This window comes from Mobula hypostoma, chromosome 10 (genome assembly GCF_963921235.1).
Source record: "Mobula hypostoma chromosome 10, sMobHyp1.1, whole genome shotgun sequence".
Lineage (NCBI taxonomy): Eukaryota > Metazoa > Chordata > Chondrichthyes > Myliobatiformes > Myliobatidae > Mobula > Mobula hypostoma.
In genome coordinates, this window is record NC_086106.1 from 100850069 (window position 1) to 100869177 (window position 19109).

The 19109-nt window shown below is 39.1% G+C and overlaps 1 protein-coding gene across 4 annotated transcripts in view; it reads left to right on the top strand.

Annotated features, from left to right (window-relative positions):
* tenm1 (teneurin transmembrane protein 1) overlaps positions 1-19109 on the top strand; it is a 2340669-nt gene that overhangs the window by 2101442 nt on the left and 220118 nt on the right. For 3 of the 4 annotated variants that reach the window (XM_063060938.1, XM_063060937.1, XM_063060939.1), the window contains 3 exons: positions 14604-14789; positions 14893-14919; positions 17822-17968. In XM_063060938.1, the coding sequence (XP_062917008.1) occupies positions 14604-14789; positions 14893-14919; positions 17822-17968 (360 nt within the window). The remainder of the gene's footprint in view (positions 1-14603; positions 14790-14892; positions 14920-17821; positions 17969-19109) is intronic. The other variant, XM_063060940.1, reaches the window with a different exon arrangement.

Genomic DNA, 19109 nt, shown 5'->3' on the forward strand with positions numbered 1-19109 from the left:
CCACTTAATGCTTGATAATATTACTGGTTTTCTAAGTTCAGCACAATCTTTACACTGACCTGATTGCAGTTAATCTTGATCTCAGATACTACAGGAAAATATATGTATATTCACAAAGATGGAAACACATGTGGCATCGGTTTATGAAATTTAGCACTCATTTTAATAACAATGTGTAATTTTCCAAGATGGTACATTTCGCTAAACACAGCCAAGTTCCCACAATTAATTATACAAGATTAGAGCATCTTAATGTTTAGATGACAATATAGTAGGACTAAAATATGAGATATTTTTTACAAAGGGTGACAGAGCTCATTTTGATTGGCATTAAGGTTTAAGGACTAATGTGACAAGTAAGCACTTTGAGTCAATCAACAAAACTGATTCTAAAGCCTTGGCTAATGTCATTGAAAGGTGTTTCTGAAATTGATATTCCCAGACCGAAACCAATAACTTACTGTTCACTACATAAAACACAATATATTCCTAATTTTTCTTTTCATTTATAGTTTAATCACTTAGTAACATAGTTTCTGTGCCATTTTCTTTTAATTGGGCAAAGGATGCCAAGGAAATTGCCTATCCCTTCCTGAAAGTCCTTAGTGCAGAAATACATCTTTTACGTGAGACTGTATTGCAAAATTCAGTTACAGAAAACAATTACACGTGCTTACATGTGGAATCTAAATGAGAACACACCTCTGTTCTCCCTCAGAATTTACAGATACTCAGTCCAAACTTAACAAACTGATGTACTTGTTCTTGATTGTTCCCTCCATAATTCCTTTGTCCATTCATACCCCCCCCCACTAATCTCCCTCCCTGCACTTACTCCTACATGCAGCCAAAGTGCTGCACCTGCTCATTCATCTCCACTCAGGGCCCCAAACAGTCTTTCCAGGTGAGGCAGCAATTCACCTGCAAATCAGATGAGTCGTCTGTTGTTTCAGGGGCTCCTGAAGCGGCCTCCTCTACATTGGTGAGATCCATCTTAAATCGGGGAACTGCTTTTTTGAACACCTCTGCTCCGTCCATCAAAAGCAGAAATTCCCAGAGGCCAAATATTTTAATTTCCATTCCCGTTCCCATTCCAACATGTTGCTCCATGGCCTCCACTTGAGCCAAAATGAGGCCAACCTCAGGGTGGAAAAGCAACACCTTATATTCCATCTGGTAAGCCTCCAACCTGATGGAGTGAATATCAATTTCTTCTTCTACTAGAAGAAAATTACCCTTTCCCGGCCTCTTACCTCTTCTCACCTGCCTATCACTTTCTCCCGGATCCCTTCGTCCTATGGGCCACTCTCCTTTCCTATCAGATTCCTTCCTCTCCAACCCCTTACCTTTCCCACCCACCTGGCTTCACCTACCACCTTCTAGCTGTCCTCCTTCCCCTTCCCCTCCATCCACCTTTTTATTCTGGCATCTTCCCCCTTCCTTTCCAGTCCTGAAGAAGGGTCTCGGCCTGAAATGACGACTGAATATTTATTTCTACAGATGCTGCCTAGCCTGCTGAATTCCTCGAGTACTTTGTATGTGTAACTTGTTCTAATACCCGATATGTTATTAGAATCCATCCTTTTGCTGACATTCATGGCTTTTATACCTTGAACTGCACAAACTAATATTCCCAAAGGACTGAATGAGAAAGTTACACACACACACACACACACACACACACACTCGCACACACACACACACACACACACACACACACACACACACACGTAGAATTTGAAGCCAGCTCCACCACAGCTTTATCAGTAGCAGTGCTGATTACAGCTGCATTGATTTTTGTGAGTGTGTGGCAAGCTCCTTTAAGGCAAGTGTGGGTAATCACTTCTCCCAATCTACACTACACTGGTACTTCAAACAAATCATTAAATATTATAGCAGCACACACAAAATATTAAATATTGTTCTTCAGCTGTATCAATGGCTTCATCAGCTTTCTTCTGAAGCAGTCATAGGAAACGCATTTCTGATTTCAATCGTACAGCAGTACACCAAAAGCAGATCAGGTATTGGTATCCTGCAGCCATTCTGATTCCTTCAAAGGTTTTCTATTATTTACAAAGCACATTAAGAAAATGTGATTGATTAGTCTGCACTTGCCTGCGAGAATATAATTACAACATTCAAGCACTTCAACATCATTCAAAACAAGCATGTGCTGGTGGATGAACGTATATCAAGACCTTAATGAAAGTAAGTTATTCTATGACTTTTATCTACTTCACACCAGGAGACAATCTAGTTATGGACAAATTAAGCTCAATTAGTTCTCAGAACCAAGATATACATGCGTAATAGGTGTTTTAGTTCAACACTTACTTACAGATAAACTGCGCATGTCTGCCATTTCTTTAACATACTGTAAATGTCCTGTTGTGAAAGGAAATAAGTTTGTTTGTCACTGTGTCAGTATTTAAGCAAATTAATTGGGAGATTTAGATTTTGCGCCAATCTAGTAAAGATCTCCATTAGTGGTTCAATTCAATATCAGAGAATGTATATGGCAATAATCCTGAAGTTCTTAATCTTTGCAAGACATCCACAAAACAGGAACCCCCAAAGAATGATTGATAGTAAGATCAGAGACCGAAGCCTGCTCTCCTCCTTCCCACGCACAAGCAGCAGCAGAAGCATTGATACTCCCACCTCCTCTGCCCCCACTCGCAGCACTACCCCTCCCAGCACACACCACCTGCTGTCTCGATGCTTCAGTCTCCTATTAACGCATCAGCTGGCGAAATCGGCGAGGAATCGGGTCATCCCCACGGGGCTGCCCCACAAAGGCGGACATATTTCAGGCCACTCCTGGAGATATCGAAACACCAGGCCATACAGCCAGTGCAATTACACACCACTTGTGGGAAACCGTAGTTTGAACTGTAGGTCACGGGCTCCAACAGAATCACAGCCACCTTGAAAAGAAAAGAAAGACATATGAAAGGAAGAAGGTGTTACATTTGACAGCTCCGACCATTTCTTCAGTTCCCCTTGAACAATGATATAATCTGTGTAAGGACAGACTACTTGATGTCAATGTACATGTTGAAGCATTCCCCCAACCTAAATAACTATTACGGCCCCAAATATTGTATTATGCAAGGACATGTGTAGTACTAATTATAGTAGGTGTGGCTTTAGTCCCTGATGGCTCTTCCATCATGTGGCATTATTCATTGTGGCTTTCATATTGATTTACAGCCATAAAATGGCTGGTGTTTCAGATGTGTGGACACTGTTATGGAGTAGGGCCTGCCTTTATTTGTAGTTGGATGGTGACAGAACTGTTAATGCCACTTGCACATGAAGCTGCAATCTGCTCAGTTTTTGGAGTAGCAGGCTGCCCTGAACTTAAGCGATCTGACTCCATTGAGATTCTTCAATACAAATAGATAACTGAATGATGGGAGACCTATAGATGAGTGAGTTCTTGGCTTATGGACCACTGGACTTGAGAAAGTGGTGGGATAGAAGCTGGAGGAAAATTGAATTTAATGAATATTTCTCATTTAATTCATCTCATAAAATATCTTGAGTAAGGCAGAGGTGCTTTGAGCAAACAGTGAAAGGCAAGGCTCTGCCCCTTTTGTTAAATTAATCTCCACTCCAATGACTGACATGAAAACCCCAGTGATATTCATCAACTGTCTCCTTTTCTTCAGTGACAGAGCAGATATGAGATCATCACCCCACATCCCCAATAAAAGATTCAGCCAAGAAACATCTTCAAGTGTTTCCATGTCAACTATTAGCCAGCTTGCAAGTGCTGCTCATGTAACTCCACACATGAAGCACCTGGTAATGTCTAGTGTTATGGTGTAGGCTACCAACTGAATCAAGAGCATCCAGCACATGCATTTCTTTTCAACTTGTCCAACGTTGCACAGACCAGGCTGGTGCAGTCTTTCTTCTATGCTCAGGCTATTAGGTCCCCAGTCTGATTTATTATACTCTTGCATTTAGTCTGGGTTCACACTTCCAGAGGAATTCATGGACTGTTGCTGAGGTTTACTGGTTTATAATTCCTGAGAGGTCAAGATGCCTGTATTCAGTTGCTAAGAAGGTGTTTGCATTGATCATTCACTATAGAGTAGCATTTTGCATTGATATTATACTGTTAATGTGCAAGGTGTGCTGAATTACTTCACAGAACTGTAAGATGTTAGATATCAGCTTCAAAGTGTGACACCAAACCAAGTTATCAGATGATTGATGCTAATGAGAGAGATAAGAGAGACAATGGAGAAACGTTCAAAATGTTAATGAGAGAGGAGAGAGAGATTAACGGAAAAGAAACACAATTCAGTTATTGACAGACCGGTACTTTGGACCTGAACTGTTTGAAGTTTGATGGACAAGTGATACCCCAGCAGGGGGATAAAAAGAGCAGATTCGCTAGGCACGGACACACCACCAGATCATGAGATAATGAGACCCTGGAAGAGCGGTGTGCCCCCACAAGTTGGTAGGAGTTTGGAGGTCCGGTTCGCAGGAACCAACCATAGACTCACAGGGTGTAAAGGTACGATCGGTGGGAACCTGGTGTGTGTGTCCGCCCTTGCCTGGGTGCCGGGTTCACCACGGAAGAACGGTCGTATCCGGAACGGAAGGGTCACAGTCGGTGACCACACCGGGATAAAAAGCATAAAAGGGTCCACCTGAAAACCAACTGCGAAGACATCAAAGGTCTGCTGAATCAAATTTGCATATCTATCTCTCTCTCTCTCTCTCTCTCTCTCCAACAGCACAACAGCGATTACTGCGAACTGTACTAAGCTGAACTGAACTCTGTGTCACTTAAGACTGAACATTTTACCCCTAGACTGCAATAGAGTTCGGTTTGATTCCTATTACCCTAGTTCTGTGTACATGTGTGTATTATCATTGCTAACCTGTTGCATTTATATCCTTACGATTAGAGTACTGTGTTACTTATTTCTTTAATAAAACTTTATTAGTTCCTAGTAATCCAGACTCCAATGAGTGGTCCATTTCTGCTGGTTTGGCAACCCAGTTACGGGGTACGTAACAAAAGTAAGGACGAGATTAGGGGTGTCACCAGAATTTTATGCAAATGATTTAAGGGATAGACTTAAGATGAAAAAATAAAAAAAGACTTAGGGAGAGAATAGAGTCTGGATGTGCCAAAGACATGGATAAAAATTTTGGCAACATACAGCATACACTTGGCTGCAGCAGTGATCTTAAAATAGAAGGTGTTTGTGAAGGAGGAAACCGTGAAGACACTTGTGTAGCCCAGGAGTGGGCTTCTTATTGAATATTATGAGGTAATGGGATAAATTGGTCCTTTGGAGTCACAGACACTCAAGCTCAACGTAACACTGTAGCTCAGGAACTTAAAACTAATTTGCTTCCTGCCTTTCTCTGCTCTTACCTGAAGTATTCACTCTTTCTATGGATGCTCCCTGGTTTACTGTACTGTCTTCAGCATTTTCAATTTATATTCCATTTTTGCAGCATCTATACTCTTTTAATTTTCATTTGTTGTTGATGAGGAGGGAGTTAGAATTACTTCCAAAGATAGAGAAGTGTGACTGTTGTCCAAGATGATGATTACGCCCTTTTCAATATTTAATCTAAATCTGTGGTGGTCCATTTTATTGTAAAGAATAAAGAGCAGCCATGAAGCTTGAAAAATAAGTGAGTATGGAATATAGAGATCAGGGTTTTGATAGATTTATTTATATTAAAATACAGAGCATGTAGTGATTGGAGCAAGTTAATGGAATTAAATTATTTGCCATTCACCTCTTAAAGATTAGAGAAGTTATGTTAAACATATTGACTCTTGATTGGACCATATTTGAAGTGCAAAATCTTTTCTGTATTGTTGCAGAGATATTAAAGCTTTGGGGAAGGTGAAGATAAATACAAGAGATTCTGCAGGTGCTGAAAATCCAGAACAGCCCAAACAAAATGCTGAGGGAACTCAGCAGGTCAGGCAGCATCTATGAAAATTGAATCAAGAGTTGATGTTCGCTCAGAGATTAGATAGGCTGGGTTTGTTTTCCTTCGAGCTAAGAAGGCTAAGCGGTGCCCCAATAAAGGTATATAAAGTTACCAGAGGTAGAGATAGGGAAGACAGTCAGGATCTTTATCTCATTGTAGGAATATCAAAAACTAGAGCACATACATTTAAGGTAAGAATAAATAGATTTAAAGAGATTTAAGGGCAAAATGTTTTTTGAGAGAGTGGGTGATATGCTAGCATAGTAGCATAAAGGTTAGCACAACATTGCCTAAAAGGAGCTTGTATGTTCTCCCCGTGATGGCATGGGTTTCCTCCAGGTGCTCCGGTTTCCTCCCACAGTACAGAGATGTATCGATTGGTAGGTTAATTGGTCATTGTAACTTGTCACATGACTTGGCGAGCATTAAATTGGGGAATTGCCGGCTATCGTGTCTCAAAAGGCCGGAAGGGCCTACTCCATACTGTATCTCAATAAATAGACAAACAAACAAACAAACAAACAAATAAATTGATAGATAGATAGATAGGTAGGTAGGTAGGTAGATAGATAGATAGATAGATAGATAGATAGATAGATAGATAGATAGATAGACAGATAGATAGAGATACCTGAAACTTCCTGCTATAGGAGCTGGTGGAGTCAAATACAATCACTATGTTTAAGAGATGTTTAGACAAGCACTTAAATTGGCAAGGCATAGAAGGATGATTATCTTATGCAAATAAATGGGATTGGTATAGGTGGACAAAATATTTGGCATGGACATGGTGAACTGCAGAACATTTTTCTGTGCTATACAACTCTACAACTGTGACTCTAAGATGCAAAGAATGCCAAACCATTTAAACAAGCAACCCTTGTATCATCAAGAGGATGGGTCATTTATGATGGATGAGGTCATTTGTTTTAAAGCAATGGGAATACATTATCACCTCCTGAAAACCAGTCTAAAATGTTACTGTAAGGTTCTCTGAGCACTTTTATTTTCCCATGGGTTTCTGCTCCAGTGTGGATACTTGCCCTTCCTGAAACAACAGATAGCTCCAGGGAGAACACTTGGAAGAGTAGCAATGTTCACTCATGTGAGTGAAATGAATGAACACACATCTGAAAGTTGCTGCAGTACGACAGTTAATGGTTCCAAGTGAACTGATCATAATTCAACTCCTTCATAGCACAGGGCTCAAAGAAACTGCAAATCAATTCAACCACTGCAATGATTTAAACAAAACACCAGAAGTAAATAGAAGGAAACTGTTGATCATGATCTCTTAGAAGCACACAGTTGTTTCTATATAAGAAATACTAATGATAGAATTAACTTAAAAGGAAAATTGCACATTTTCGTTGCACCTTTTATGGCCTTAAATTGACCAATGCACTTCACATATAATTAAGTATATTTGAAGAGTAGTTACTGTTAAAAAATGCTGCAGCTAATCCACCCACAAAGACTGATGTAAGGACGTCAAATGACCTAATTACCTGTTTTCATGATATTGATTCAAGGATAAATGCTGGCCAGGATATCAAGGATAGCTCCCCTGCTCTGCTTCATGAAGAGTGTAATTAGATCTTTTCTATCCTTTGGAATATACAAGCAAGGCCCCAGTTTAAGATTATAATGAAAAATGATACCTTCGGCAGTGCATCACCCTTTTCATACTCCAATTACCAAACTAGATTTTTATGTTTAATCTCCTGGAAGAGGGCTCCAACCCCCAGTCATTTGACTTAGAGCGGAGAGTACTGCATGTTGAGTGAGCCACAGTGAAGCAATTCTTTCCCCAATTTACCTCTGTATTAATTTGAAGACACAAGTACTCTGATATACATATCGACTGACACTGGCATCCGTCTAGTTTATTACACACATAGCTATTCATCATCCTAAGGTCTGGGCAGTTTAAAATTGCCAGGCTATTAAACTGTGGAAGCAAAACAAAAGCCTAATGTCATAACCATTCAATATCTCCAGATTTGCACAATTGATCAACTATCACTTAACTGTGATTAGAAGAAAGCTTGTAATTTGATTTTTTTTAGTCAGGTTCTATGCAAGAAAAATTATAGGGCTGCTACCAGTACAGTGAATATGAAAGATCTTTCAGTACAAATAAAGAAATAATTCCTTTAGATTCTGATTTTATATTCAAGTGCCAAACAAGTGCTTTGCCCCATTAGGCTATTGAGAGAACTAAAACTCACTTTAAAGAGAGTGCAATGTACTCTGTTTTCAAAATCTAATAGAAAGTTCAATCACTGACATGTAAGTGAGAATTTAGGCCAGTCAGATGTGGCCAAACAAGGAAATGGACCTTTGTAATAGAGTGAAAAGAGCAGGCTAACATAAACTAGACTAGCATTAAAATTAGCAGTGAAATTTTAACATATGTTTTGACAGTTCTCTTATTAGCCACATTATGATACTGAATAGATTATACCTTTTAACATGTCCAATCTTTGAAATATAAAGGGTCATTTGTGCATTGTTATAAATGGTTGAAAAATTGTGCAGTTGCAGCAGTAGCCTGTGCCCTTTATATTTTGGCCTATAATTCTAGGTTTTGTGTTTTCAGTGAGCTAAAACGTTGCCTGGACCTTGATTTCATTCCTCTGTCTGATCTGCAGAGTTCTTCCAGTTTGTTGGGGTTTTCTTTTGCTCCGGATCCCAGCATCTACAGAGTCTCTTGAGGCTTCAAATTCCTTCCAAAACACTGTTCAGTAGTATTTGTACTAGGGTGGATTTTTCACTGTCTGTTCACTTGAAGGGAAATATGCAGGAGGACATTGGCTCACAATACAGTCATAAGTTCTTAAGGTTTGTCAAGTTTGGGTAATTCTCCAGATAATGGAATAGATTGCTGGGTCTCCTTATCCTCTCAGAATTTATGAATTAAAATGCATTTTGAAAAGTTCTTAAAAAGACTTTTGAACTGTCAGAAATTTTATTTCGGTCTTAGTTAGAATTTAGTTAAGTGCTCTAAAAATATGCAAGTGAACACAAGGGTACTTGGGTAAGGAATAGAAGCAGCAATAGGTTTTATTGATTAGCCTTTCAACGTAAATGGATTAACACAGACCAGATGGGCTGAAGGGCATGTTTCTGTGCTGTAGTTTTCTATGAATCTATGACTCTAAAAATAACAGATCCTTTTCTTCAACTCCCCTTTGGAAACATTGAAAAGCCAACTCTATCTCCAAGACTGTGTCCAGAAGAAACTATAAACATCCAACCAAATCTCTAGATATTTTTTCAAAATATTTCTAAATTTCAGTAAGTATAAGTAGATTCTATTCTGTCTCTTTTGATATGATAATGCGTTATCCCAAGAATCAATCTAAGCAACATTATACAACCCCCACCCCACCCCCCGCTTAAGCAAGAACAGTCCTTCCTTGGGGAAGCTGACCAAAGTTCAATGTGGTTTATACGTCTGTTTCATCACAATGTTATATTCATGAACTCAATTAGTTTGAAATAAGGACCAATATATCAGTTTCTTTTTAATTGCTTACTCAGCTGGAACATGCATGGATAAATTCGTCTATAGTAATGTTTATTACATCTAAGTTACAAGACTGTCAGAGAGACAGAAGGGTGTAAAATGAGGGTAGAAGCAAAAAGTAGTAAGGTGATAAGTAAAAGTGGCAGGCCAGCAAATCCAGGGCAAAAATAAAAAAGGGCCACTTTTCAACAGAATTGTATAAGGGCTAAGAGTGTTGTAAAAGCAAGCCTGAAGGCTTTGTGTGTCAATGCAACGAGCAACCGTAACAAGGTGGATGAATTAAAAGTGCAGATTGTTATTAATGAATATGATATAGTTGGGATCACAGAGACATGGGTCCAGGGTGCCCAAGGATGGGAGCTCAACATTCAGAGATATTCAATATTCCGGAGGAATAGACATGAAAGAAAAGGAGGTGGGGTAGCATTGCTGGTTAGAGAGGAGATTAACGCAATAGAAAGGAAGGACATTAGCCGGGAGGATGTGGAATCGATACGGGTAGAACTGCATAACACTAAGGGGCAGAAAACGCTGGTGGGAGTTGTGTGCAGGCCACCTAACAGTAAGAGTGAGGTTGGGGATGGTATTAAACAGGAAATTAGAAATGCGTGCAATAAAGGAACAGCAGTTATAATGGGTGACTTCAGTCTACATATAGATTGGGTGAACCAAATTGGTAAGGGTGCTGAGGAAGAGGATTTCTTGGAATGTATGCGGGTTGGTTTTTTGGACCAACATGTCAAGGAACCAACTAGAGAGCAGGCTATTCTAGACCGGGTATTGAGCAATGAGGATGGGTTAATTAGCAATCTTGTCATGAGAGGCCCCTTGGGTAAGAGTGACCATAATATGGTGGAATTCTTCATTAAGATGGAGAGTGACATAGTTAATTCAGAAACAAAGGTTCTGAACTTAAAGAAGGGTAACTTTGAAGGTATGAGACGTGAATTAGCTAAGATAGACTGGCAAATGACACTTAAAGGATTGATGGTGGATATGCAATGGCAAGCATTTAAAGATCACATGGATGAACTACAACAATTGTTCATCCCAGTTTGGCAAAAGAATAAATCAGGGGAGGTAGTGCACCCGTAGCTGACAAGGGAAATTAAGGATAGTATCAATTCCAAAGAAGAAGCATACAAATTAGCCAGAAAAAGTGGCTCACCTGAGGACTGGGAGAAATTCAGAATCCAGCAGAGGAGGACAAAGGGCTTAATTAGGAAAGGGAAAAAAGATTCTGAGAGAAAACTGGCAAGGAACATAAAAACTGACTGTAAAAGCTTTTATAGATATGTGAAAAGAAAAAGATTGGTTAAGACAGATGTAGGTCCCTTACAGACAGAAACAGGTGAATTGATTATGGGGAGCAAGGACATGGCAGACCAATTGAATAACTACTTTGGTTCAGTCTTCACTAAGGAGGACATAAATAATCTTCTGGAAATAGTAGGGGACAGAGGGTCCAGTGAGATGGAGGAACTGAGGGAAATACATGTTAGTAGGGAAGTGGTGTTAGGTAAATTGAAGGGATTAAAGGCAGATAAATCCCCAGGGCTAGATGATCTGCATCCCAGAGTGCTTAAGGAAGTAGCCCAAGAAATAGTGGATGCATTAGTGATAATTTTTCAAAACTCTTTAGATTCTGGACTAGTTCCTGAGGATTGGAGGATGGCTAATGTAACCCCACTTTTTAAAAAAGGAGGGAGAGAGAAACCGGGGAATTATAGACCAGTTAGCCTAACGTCGGTGGTGGGGAAACTGCTGGAGTCAGTTATCAAAGATGTGATAACAGCACATTTGGAAAGCGGTGAAATCATCGGACTAAGTCAGCATGGATTTGTGAAAGGAAAATCATGTCTGGCAAATCTCACAGAATTTTTTGAGGATATAACTAGTAGAGTGGATGAGGAGAACCAGTGGATGTGGTATATTTGGATTTTCAAAAGGATTTTGACAAGGTCCCACACAGGAGATTAGTGTGCAAACTTAAAGCACACGGTATTGGGGGTAAGGTATTGATGTGGATAGAGAATTGGTTGGCAGACAGGAAGCAAAGAGTGGGAATAAACGGAACCTTTTCAGAATGGCAGTCAGTGACTAGTGGGGTACTGCAAGGCTCAGTGCTGGGACCCCAGTTGTTTACAATATAAATTATTTAGACGAGGGAATTAAATGCAACATCTCCAAGTTTGCGGATGACCCGAAGCTGGGCGGCAGTGTTAGCTGTGAGGAGGATGCTAAGATGATGCAAGGTGACTTGGATAGGTTAGGTGAGTGGGCAATTTCATGGCAGATGCAATTTAATGTGGATAAATGTGAGGTTATCCACTTTGGTGGCAAAAATAGGAAAACAGATTATTATCTGAATGGTGGCCGATTAGGAAAAGGGGAGGTGCAACGAGACCTGGGTGTCATTATACACCAGTCATTGAAAGTGGGGATGCAGGTTCAGCAGGCGGTGAAAAAGGCGAATGGTATGCTGGCATTTATAGCAAGAGGATTCGAGTACAGGAGCAGGGAGGTACTAATGCAGTTGTACAAGGCCTTGGTGAGATCACACCTGGAATATTGTGTGCAGTTTTGGTCCCCTAATCTGAGGAAAGACATTCTTGCCATAGAGGGAGTACAAAGAATGTTCACCAGATTGATTCCTGGGATGGCAGGACTTTCATTTGAGGAAAGACTGGATCGACTAGGCTTATACTCGTTGGAATTTAGAAGACTGAGGGGGGACCTTATTGAAACGTATAAAATCCTAAAGGGATTGGACAGGCTAGATGCAGGAAGATTGTTCCCGATGTTGGGGAAGACCAGAACGAGGGGTCACAGTTTGAAGATAAAGGGGAAGCCTTTTAGGACCGAGATTAGGAAAAACTTCTTCACACAGAGAGTGGTGAATCTGTGGAATTCTCTGCCACAGGAAACAGTTGGGGCCAGTTTATTGGCTATGTTTAAGAGGGAGTTAGATATGGCCCTTGTGGCTAAAGGAATCGGGGGTATGGAGGGAAGGCTGGTACAGGGTTCTGAGTTGGATGATCAGCCATGATCATACTGAATGGCGGTGCAGGCTCGAAGGGCCGAATGGCCTACTCCTGCACCTATTTTCTATGTTTCTATGTTTCTATGATTGAGATCCGTGCAAACGTTTTGCTAGAATAATCCAAAATTAATACCAGTGACTCGTTCATCGATGTTGCCTGATGCTTTTTTTCCTTTTCTTCAAATACTTATCTAATTGTTCCTTAAAACATGCGCTGATATTTTCTTCATCTTTTCCCAGTGGTAAAGTAAACTACTGAGTAAAGGTGATGCATGCGTTCAGGTCACTTTCCTTTCAATGTCCATTTTCAAAATTGGAATCAGGTTTAATATCAGCAGCGTACGTCACAAAATCTGTTACTTTGTAGCAGCAGTACATTGCAATACAAAAATAACTTTTTGAAAAAAAACTATAAATTACAGTAAGAATAGACATAAAAAATTACATTAATTTAGTAGTGCAAAAAGAGAGAAAGATAGTTAGGTAGTGTACATGGTCCATTGTCCATTCAGAAATCTGATAGCGGAGGGGAAGAAGCTGATCCCAACATGTTGATTGTGTGTCTTCAAGCTCCTGCATCTCACCCTTGATAACAATAAGAAGAGGGTATGTTCAGGGTGATGGGGGTCCTCAGTGATAGATGCCACATTCTTGAGACAACCCCTTTTGAACTGTCCTCAATGCTGGGGAGGATAGTGCCATGAAGGAGCTGCTTGAGACTTTTTCAATCCTGTGTAGTGGCCCCTCCATACCAGGCAGTGATACAACCAGTTAGAAAGTACAGTACTTTCTAACTGGTGTAGTTTTATTCTCCTTTTCAAAGCATACGTAAAAGTTGTTGAGCTCCTAAAGTATATGTTAATTGCTCATAACATGCCCATAACTTTGTATACTTGTAACCCCTTATAGTTTTTGATTTCCTTGCTGCACCCACCTTCCCCAACAAAACTATCATATAGGTTTTCTGTATTGAACCATTAAAAATTCTACAAAATTCCAAAAATTGTTGTTATAACACTAAGAGCAGTTGGACAGAGACAAAGCTATTGAAGTGACAACAGCCTTAAAGTATTGTTAATCTCTAACAATATTACATAGACCAAACTTTATTTCCCATAGGATATCCCAAGGAGAAACATTCTTGCCAAAAATACTATAAATTGAAGAAAAATGAGCCAGATATATAGTAGCCCTCCTTATGATCTACTAAAGGGAATTTAAGTTTGTTGGTTTTTGGAGAGGAACCTGTTTGCAACCCTGAAGTGAAATGATGAATGCTTGCATATACCTGTATATTGGATAAGCTTACAGAACGCTTCTTTAAAATTCGGGAGATGATGTCTGTGTCCTTGTATGCAGCCACTCCCTTGCACATGACATCATTTCATTAGTAACATTATGAGAAATGTATTTTGTGACCATCATACATAATATCAGGTAAAATTATCTCCACATTTTATGTGTGAGTTTATAAAATGTTGCATTTATGTGGTAACCATAGATGTATTTTTGTTGAGATTCTTACTCTCATTTTACTGAAGTTTTTTTTATTGTGCTTGACTGAGCAGAAAGGTAAAACTTGTTTGCTTTTTTGCTGCTTTAAAAATTCCAGCTACAAAAGCATGTAAAAGTCAATAGAAGTCCATTCTAAAATACCGGAAGTACTTAAACCCAATGGAGTCCCAAGCCAACTAATAGTATGTGAACAGTTTGCAATATACAGCTACATAGCACATACAGATATGTTGCAGATGAGGCTAGTACAACAGCCATCTGTCTCCAAATTATGTGGGGAGAGTTCTTTTCTCAATGGTGTAGAAAACAATGTCTCTGTCGCAAATTTGGACTACAGTCAGGCACTCAAGCGAAATATTCAGATTTTCCCAATGCTAATTCATTTTGGCTCACATTTAAAATCCCTTCTGTTGACCTAAAGAAATTTTCATCTTGGCATACTAATGTCCAGTAGTCCAAATTTGCCAAGCATAATTGGTCAAATGATTAAGATATTATAAATGCAATTAATTCTTTTGTCTCTTGCAGAAATCTGTGAGGTGGATTGTGGCGAACATGGTGTGTGTTTAGGTGGGTTATGCCACTGTGAGAAAGGGTGGGGTAGCCAAGCTTGTGACCAGCATGTATGTCACCCCCGCTGTACTGAGCATGGAAAGTGTAAGGATGGCAAATGTGAGTGCAGTCCTGGCTGGGAGGGAGAGCACTGTACTGTTGGTAAGATAAATTCAAATACTATATATTTTTTTCCAAAATGGAACTTATTTTTAATACTTTTATATTTATATTATTCTTGCCTGAAATCTCCCTTTCTTTTAAGCACAACATTTGGATAATGTTGTAAAAGGTAAGATTGAATTCCATAATATCGCTCCATACATCTGTTCAAAACTTTACCTAAAACGTTTTGAAGATGATTATCTATTTTTTTTTAAATATCCAATTCAAGTGTATTATCATTCAGCCATACACACACACATAGCTAAACAAAACATTGCTCTTCTGGGGTCAAGGTGCAAAACACAGAACATACAGTCACACAAAGCACATATTGTTGCAAATTTCTCACAGAATACTATTAGCACAAGTCCCTGAATAGTGTGCCTGAAGATTGACAGGTTGACATAAAGTTCGAGGTGCATGCTTATGTAAGACAGCATAATGGTACTAGCAATATTACAATACACAAGCAGTCATATAAATATGTCAAACAGCAGCAAAAAAAGATGAAAAGTGACTAGGGCAGGATGAGAGTGTGTCTGTGAGTTGGAAAGTATTTTAAAATAAAAGATAGCAAAATAGGTAATGAAATAACTTCTTGCAGTGATTAATGATCTTTTGACTTAAATAGAATGAAAGCTCACCAAAAATAAAAGAAAGTCTGTCGGTTTACCAGCAACAATTCAGTACCACCACCCTGTTCAAAAACTACCTTAAAGCAAGGACCAAATTCAAATCTGTTGATTACACCAAATATATATGATTGTTGTTATCTTGCTAAAAAATGCTATGTTATAGTATTTAAATCAGAATGTAATATTTTTTTATGCAAGATTGTTCAAGAATTGGCTGGATTGTTCCCCGAATATATATTTATATAATTTTGTTTATTTTTCTTTGTGTGATATCCCAAAGGTATAATTAAGGCAGAAGCAGGCATCTTACTCACAGAACTGCTCATGTCTGCAGAATGGACTTACAGAGAGTAGCTATTAACTTAATTTTGGCCCCGTGAAATCCCACAGCACATGAGCTGAGTTAGATCAACATAATGTTAATTCAGCTCATTACAAATTGTACCTTCTTGCCAAATGAGGAAACCTCCAACATGGGATCCTCAGTATTTGAGAGAAAATTGAAATAACAAAAGCAACAGCACTTAGTCCAACTAAGCAAGAAAAACTATTATCCTTATAAGTTTATTTATGTTGGTGCAAGTATAGTGTCGTGGTATATTAATGATTTGGTATATACTATAATGCAATGTAGCAAGTTCCTACACTGAAATGAACAAAAGACATATTTTCCAAAGCAGGGAGACAAATGAGAACCAGAATAACAAGCAAAATGCTAACATGGTTTGACTACCAGTTCAGAATTACATTCATGGGCACATTTGCGGCAGGGAGTAAAAGTCAATTTAATCTTTAAAAAAAATAAAGAAACAAAAACATGTTATTTTCAGAATCAGAATGAGGTTCAATATCATTGACATATGTCATGAAATCTGTGGTTCTGTGGCAGCAGTACATTGTAATGCATAATGATAAAAAACATAAATCAAAATAAGAAAAATATTTTAAAAAATTAAATAAGAAGTGCAAAAGAGACCAGAAATTTAAAAAAAATACAATGAAATAGTGTACATAAGTTTACTGTCCATTTAGAAATTTGATGGCAGAGGGGAAGAGGTTGTTCCCAAGACTTTGGTTGTGTGTCTTCAGGTTCCTCCACTTCCTTCCTGATGGTAGCAATGAGAAGAGGACATGTCCTAGTTATGTGGGTCCTTAATAATGGATGCTGCCTTTTCAAGACATTGCCTTTTGAAGGAGTTGGCTGAGTTTTCAACTTTCTGCATATTTTTTTCCCAGTCCTGTGAAGTGACCCCTCCATACCAGATGGTGATGCAACCTGTTAGAATATTCTCCACGGTACATTTGTAGAAATTTGCAAGAGTCTTTGGTGTCATACTAAGCCCAAGGCTTCTCAAACTCCTAATGAAATATAGTTGCTGTCATGCCTTCTTTGTAATTGCAACAATATGTTGGGCTCAGGGTAGATCGTCAGAGATGTTGATACCCAGGAACTTGGAACTGCTCACCCTTTCCTCAGCTAATCGCTCAATGAGGACTAGTGTGTGTTCCCTTGACGTCCTCTTCCTGAAATCTACAGTCAATTCATTGGTCTCATTGACACTGAGTGAAACACCCACTCAACCAGCTGATCTATCTCACTCCTGCATGCCTTCTCGTCACCATCTAAAATTCTGCAAACAATATCCGCGTCATCAACAAATTTATAGATAGCAATTGTGCTGTGCCTAGCAACACAATTGTGAATGTAGAGAGAGAGCAGAGCAGTGGGCTCAATTCTTATTGTACTTCAAAAGAAAAGTGATGACCACTCTAATATAAATAATTTTCTACACAATTATCAATTTATATCAGTTAATCTTAACAAACCTATTGTAACAAGCACATTGAGAGAAATCTCTGACAATTTCTTTTATCCCACACCATATTCCCAGGCACAAGAATGTGGACAAGGTTGTAACCTGTATTTATTACCTTCAACTTTATCTAATGAGCAGAGTGTGGTTTTCTGTGCACTTTTGCAACGAAATGTAAATCACGTGACCCAATTGCCAAACCTACACATGCATAATGTTGGTTGCCTTTTCAGTGGTATTGTTCCACTCACATTGTACACTCCCACATCTGACTGTCCACTGAAGTTCAAAGAATGTTCATAACTATTAACTTATCTGTCTCTTGTCAAACTCATTATAACATGCTGAATATCACCAGTATTTTATTTTATTATTTCAAACTACATATATACTTCTGCTCAATCAAGCAAATACTTGATATTTTAACATTTTAAACATGTCCTTCCTAAATGTGCCACAGTTAAAACAAAAGCGTTTCCCTTTTGCTTCCAAACACTATGTTTTCATTAATGCATCTATTACTTTTTACTTGAACAAAATTAGTTGTTATTATCAACTGTTGAAAATTTGTATCGGACAGAGGGATGTCCTGGCTTATGCAATGGAAACGGAAGATGTACACTGGACCAGAATGGATGGCACTGTGTCTGCCAAGCAGGATGGAGTGGGACAGGATGCAATGTCATTATGGAAATGAAGTGTGATGACCACAGAGATAATGATGGAGGTAATTAACAATCTGAATGTCCCTAATGCCTTCCCAAACTTGTCATTCAACTTTTCCCAAGTCATTACCAGGTGCTTTTATACTGTGTTGTATGTACTGAGAGTTCCCAAGTGTTTGTATGAACAGAGAGAAAGGAGGAGGTGAACAAAGACAGTGAACATTTAAAAGCAATTCAGCCTAAAAATATCCTTATAACCAAGCTTGGCCATATTCTTGTCAAACATATATCCTTGTTTACAGTCTGGATGCGACAAATAAGTTTTTTTCTTGCTTGTAAAACTCGACACAAATTATAATATCCCTGTGCTACTTGTCTGGTCTAAACTAACTAACCTAGGCCAAACCATTGCACATCTTCTCTTAATATATTATTTAATATATTCAACCACTAAGCTCTCAGCTCTCTCCTCACTGATTACATCATTTTAAATACAGTAAAACTCTGATATTCCACTAGTGATTTGATACCTGGCTGATAAATAATTTTTTCTCCACCCATTTGAAATTTACTGGTTACCCCAGTTTCCAAGCTCCCCTAAAACTCAGCAAGACCTCATTCCAGAATGCCCCAAAACTCATCTCAGTGAAAGTTAATATATTCACTTCAAACTCACAAATTCCCTTCTTCCTGTGCTTCTTTTAAAGTTACTGGGCTCAATTGAACTGTGCAACTACTAGGTATCCATGCAGAGGTTGTAAACTGGATTCGAAATTGGCTGCGTGGGAGAAGACAGAGAGTGGTAGTGGATGATTGCTTCTCAGACTGGAGGCCTGTGACTAGTGGTGTGCCTCAGGGATCTGTGCTGGAACCACTGTTGTTTGTTGTCTATATCAATGTGGAAAATGTAGATCAGCAAGTTTGCTGATGACCCTAAGACTGGAGGCATTGTGGACGGTGAGGAAGGCTTTCAAAGCTTGCAGAGGGATCTGGACCAGCTGGAAAAATAGGCTAGAAAATGGCAGGTGGAACTTAATGCAGACAAGTGTGAGGTGTTGCATTTTGGAAGGACAAATCAAGGTAGGACATACACAGTAAATGGTAGGGCACTGAGGAGTGCGGAGGTACAAAGGGATCTGGGAGTTCAGATACATAATTCCCTGAAAGTGGCGTCACAGGTGGACAGGGTGGTAAAGAAGGCTT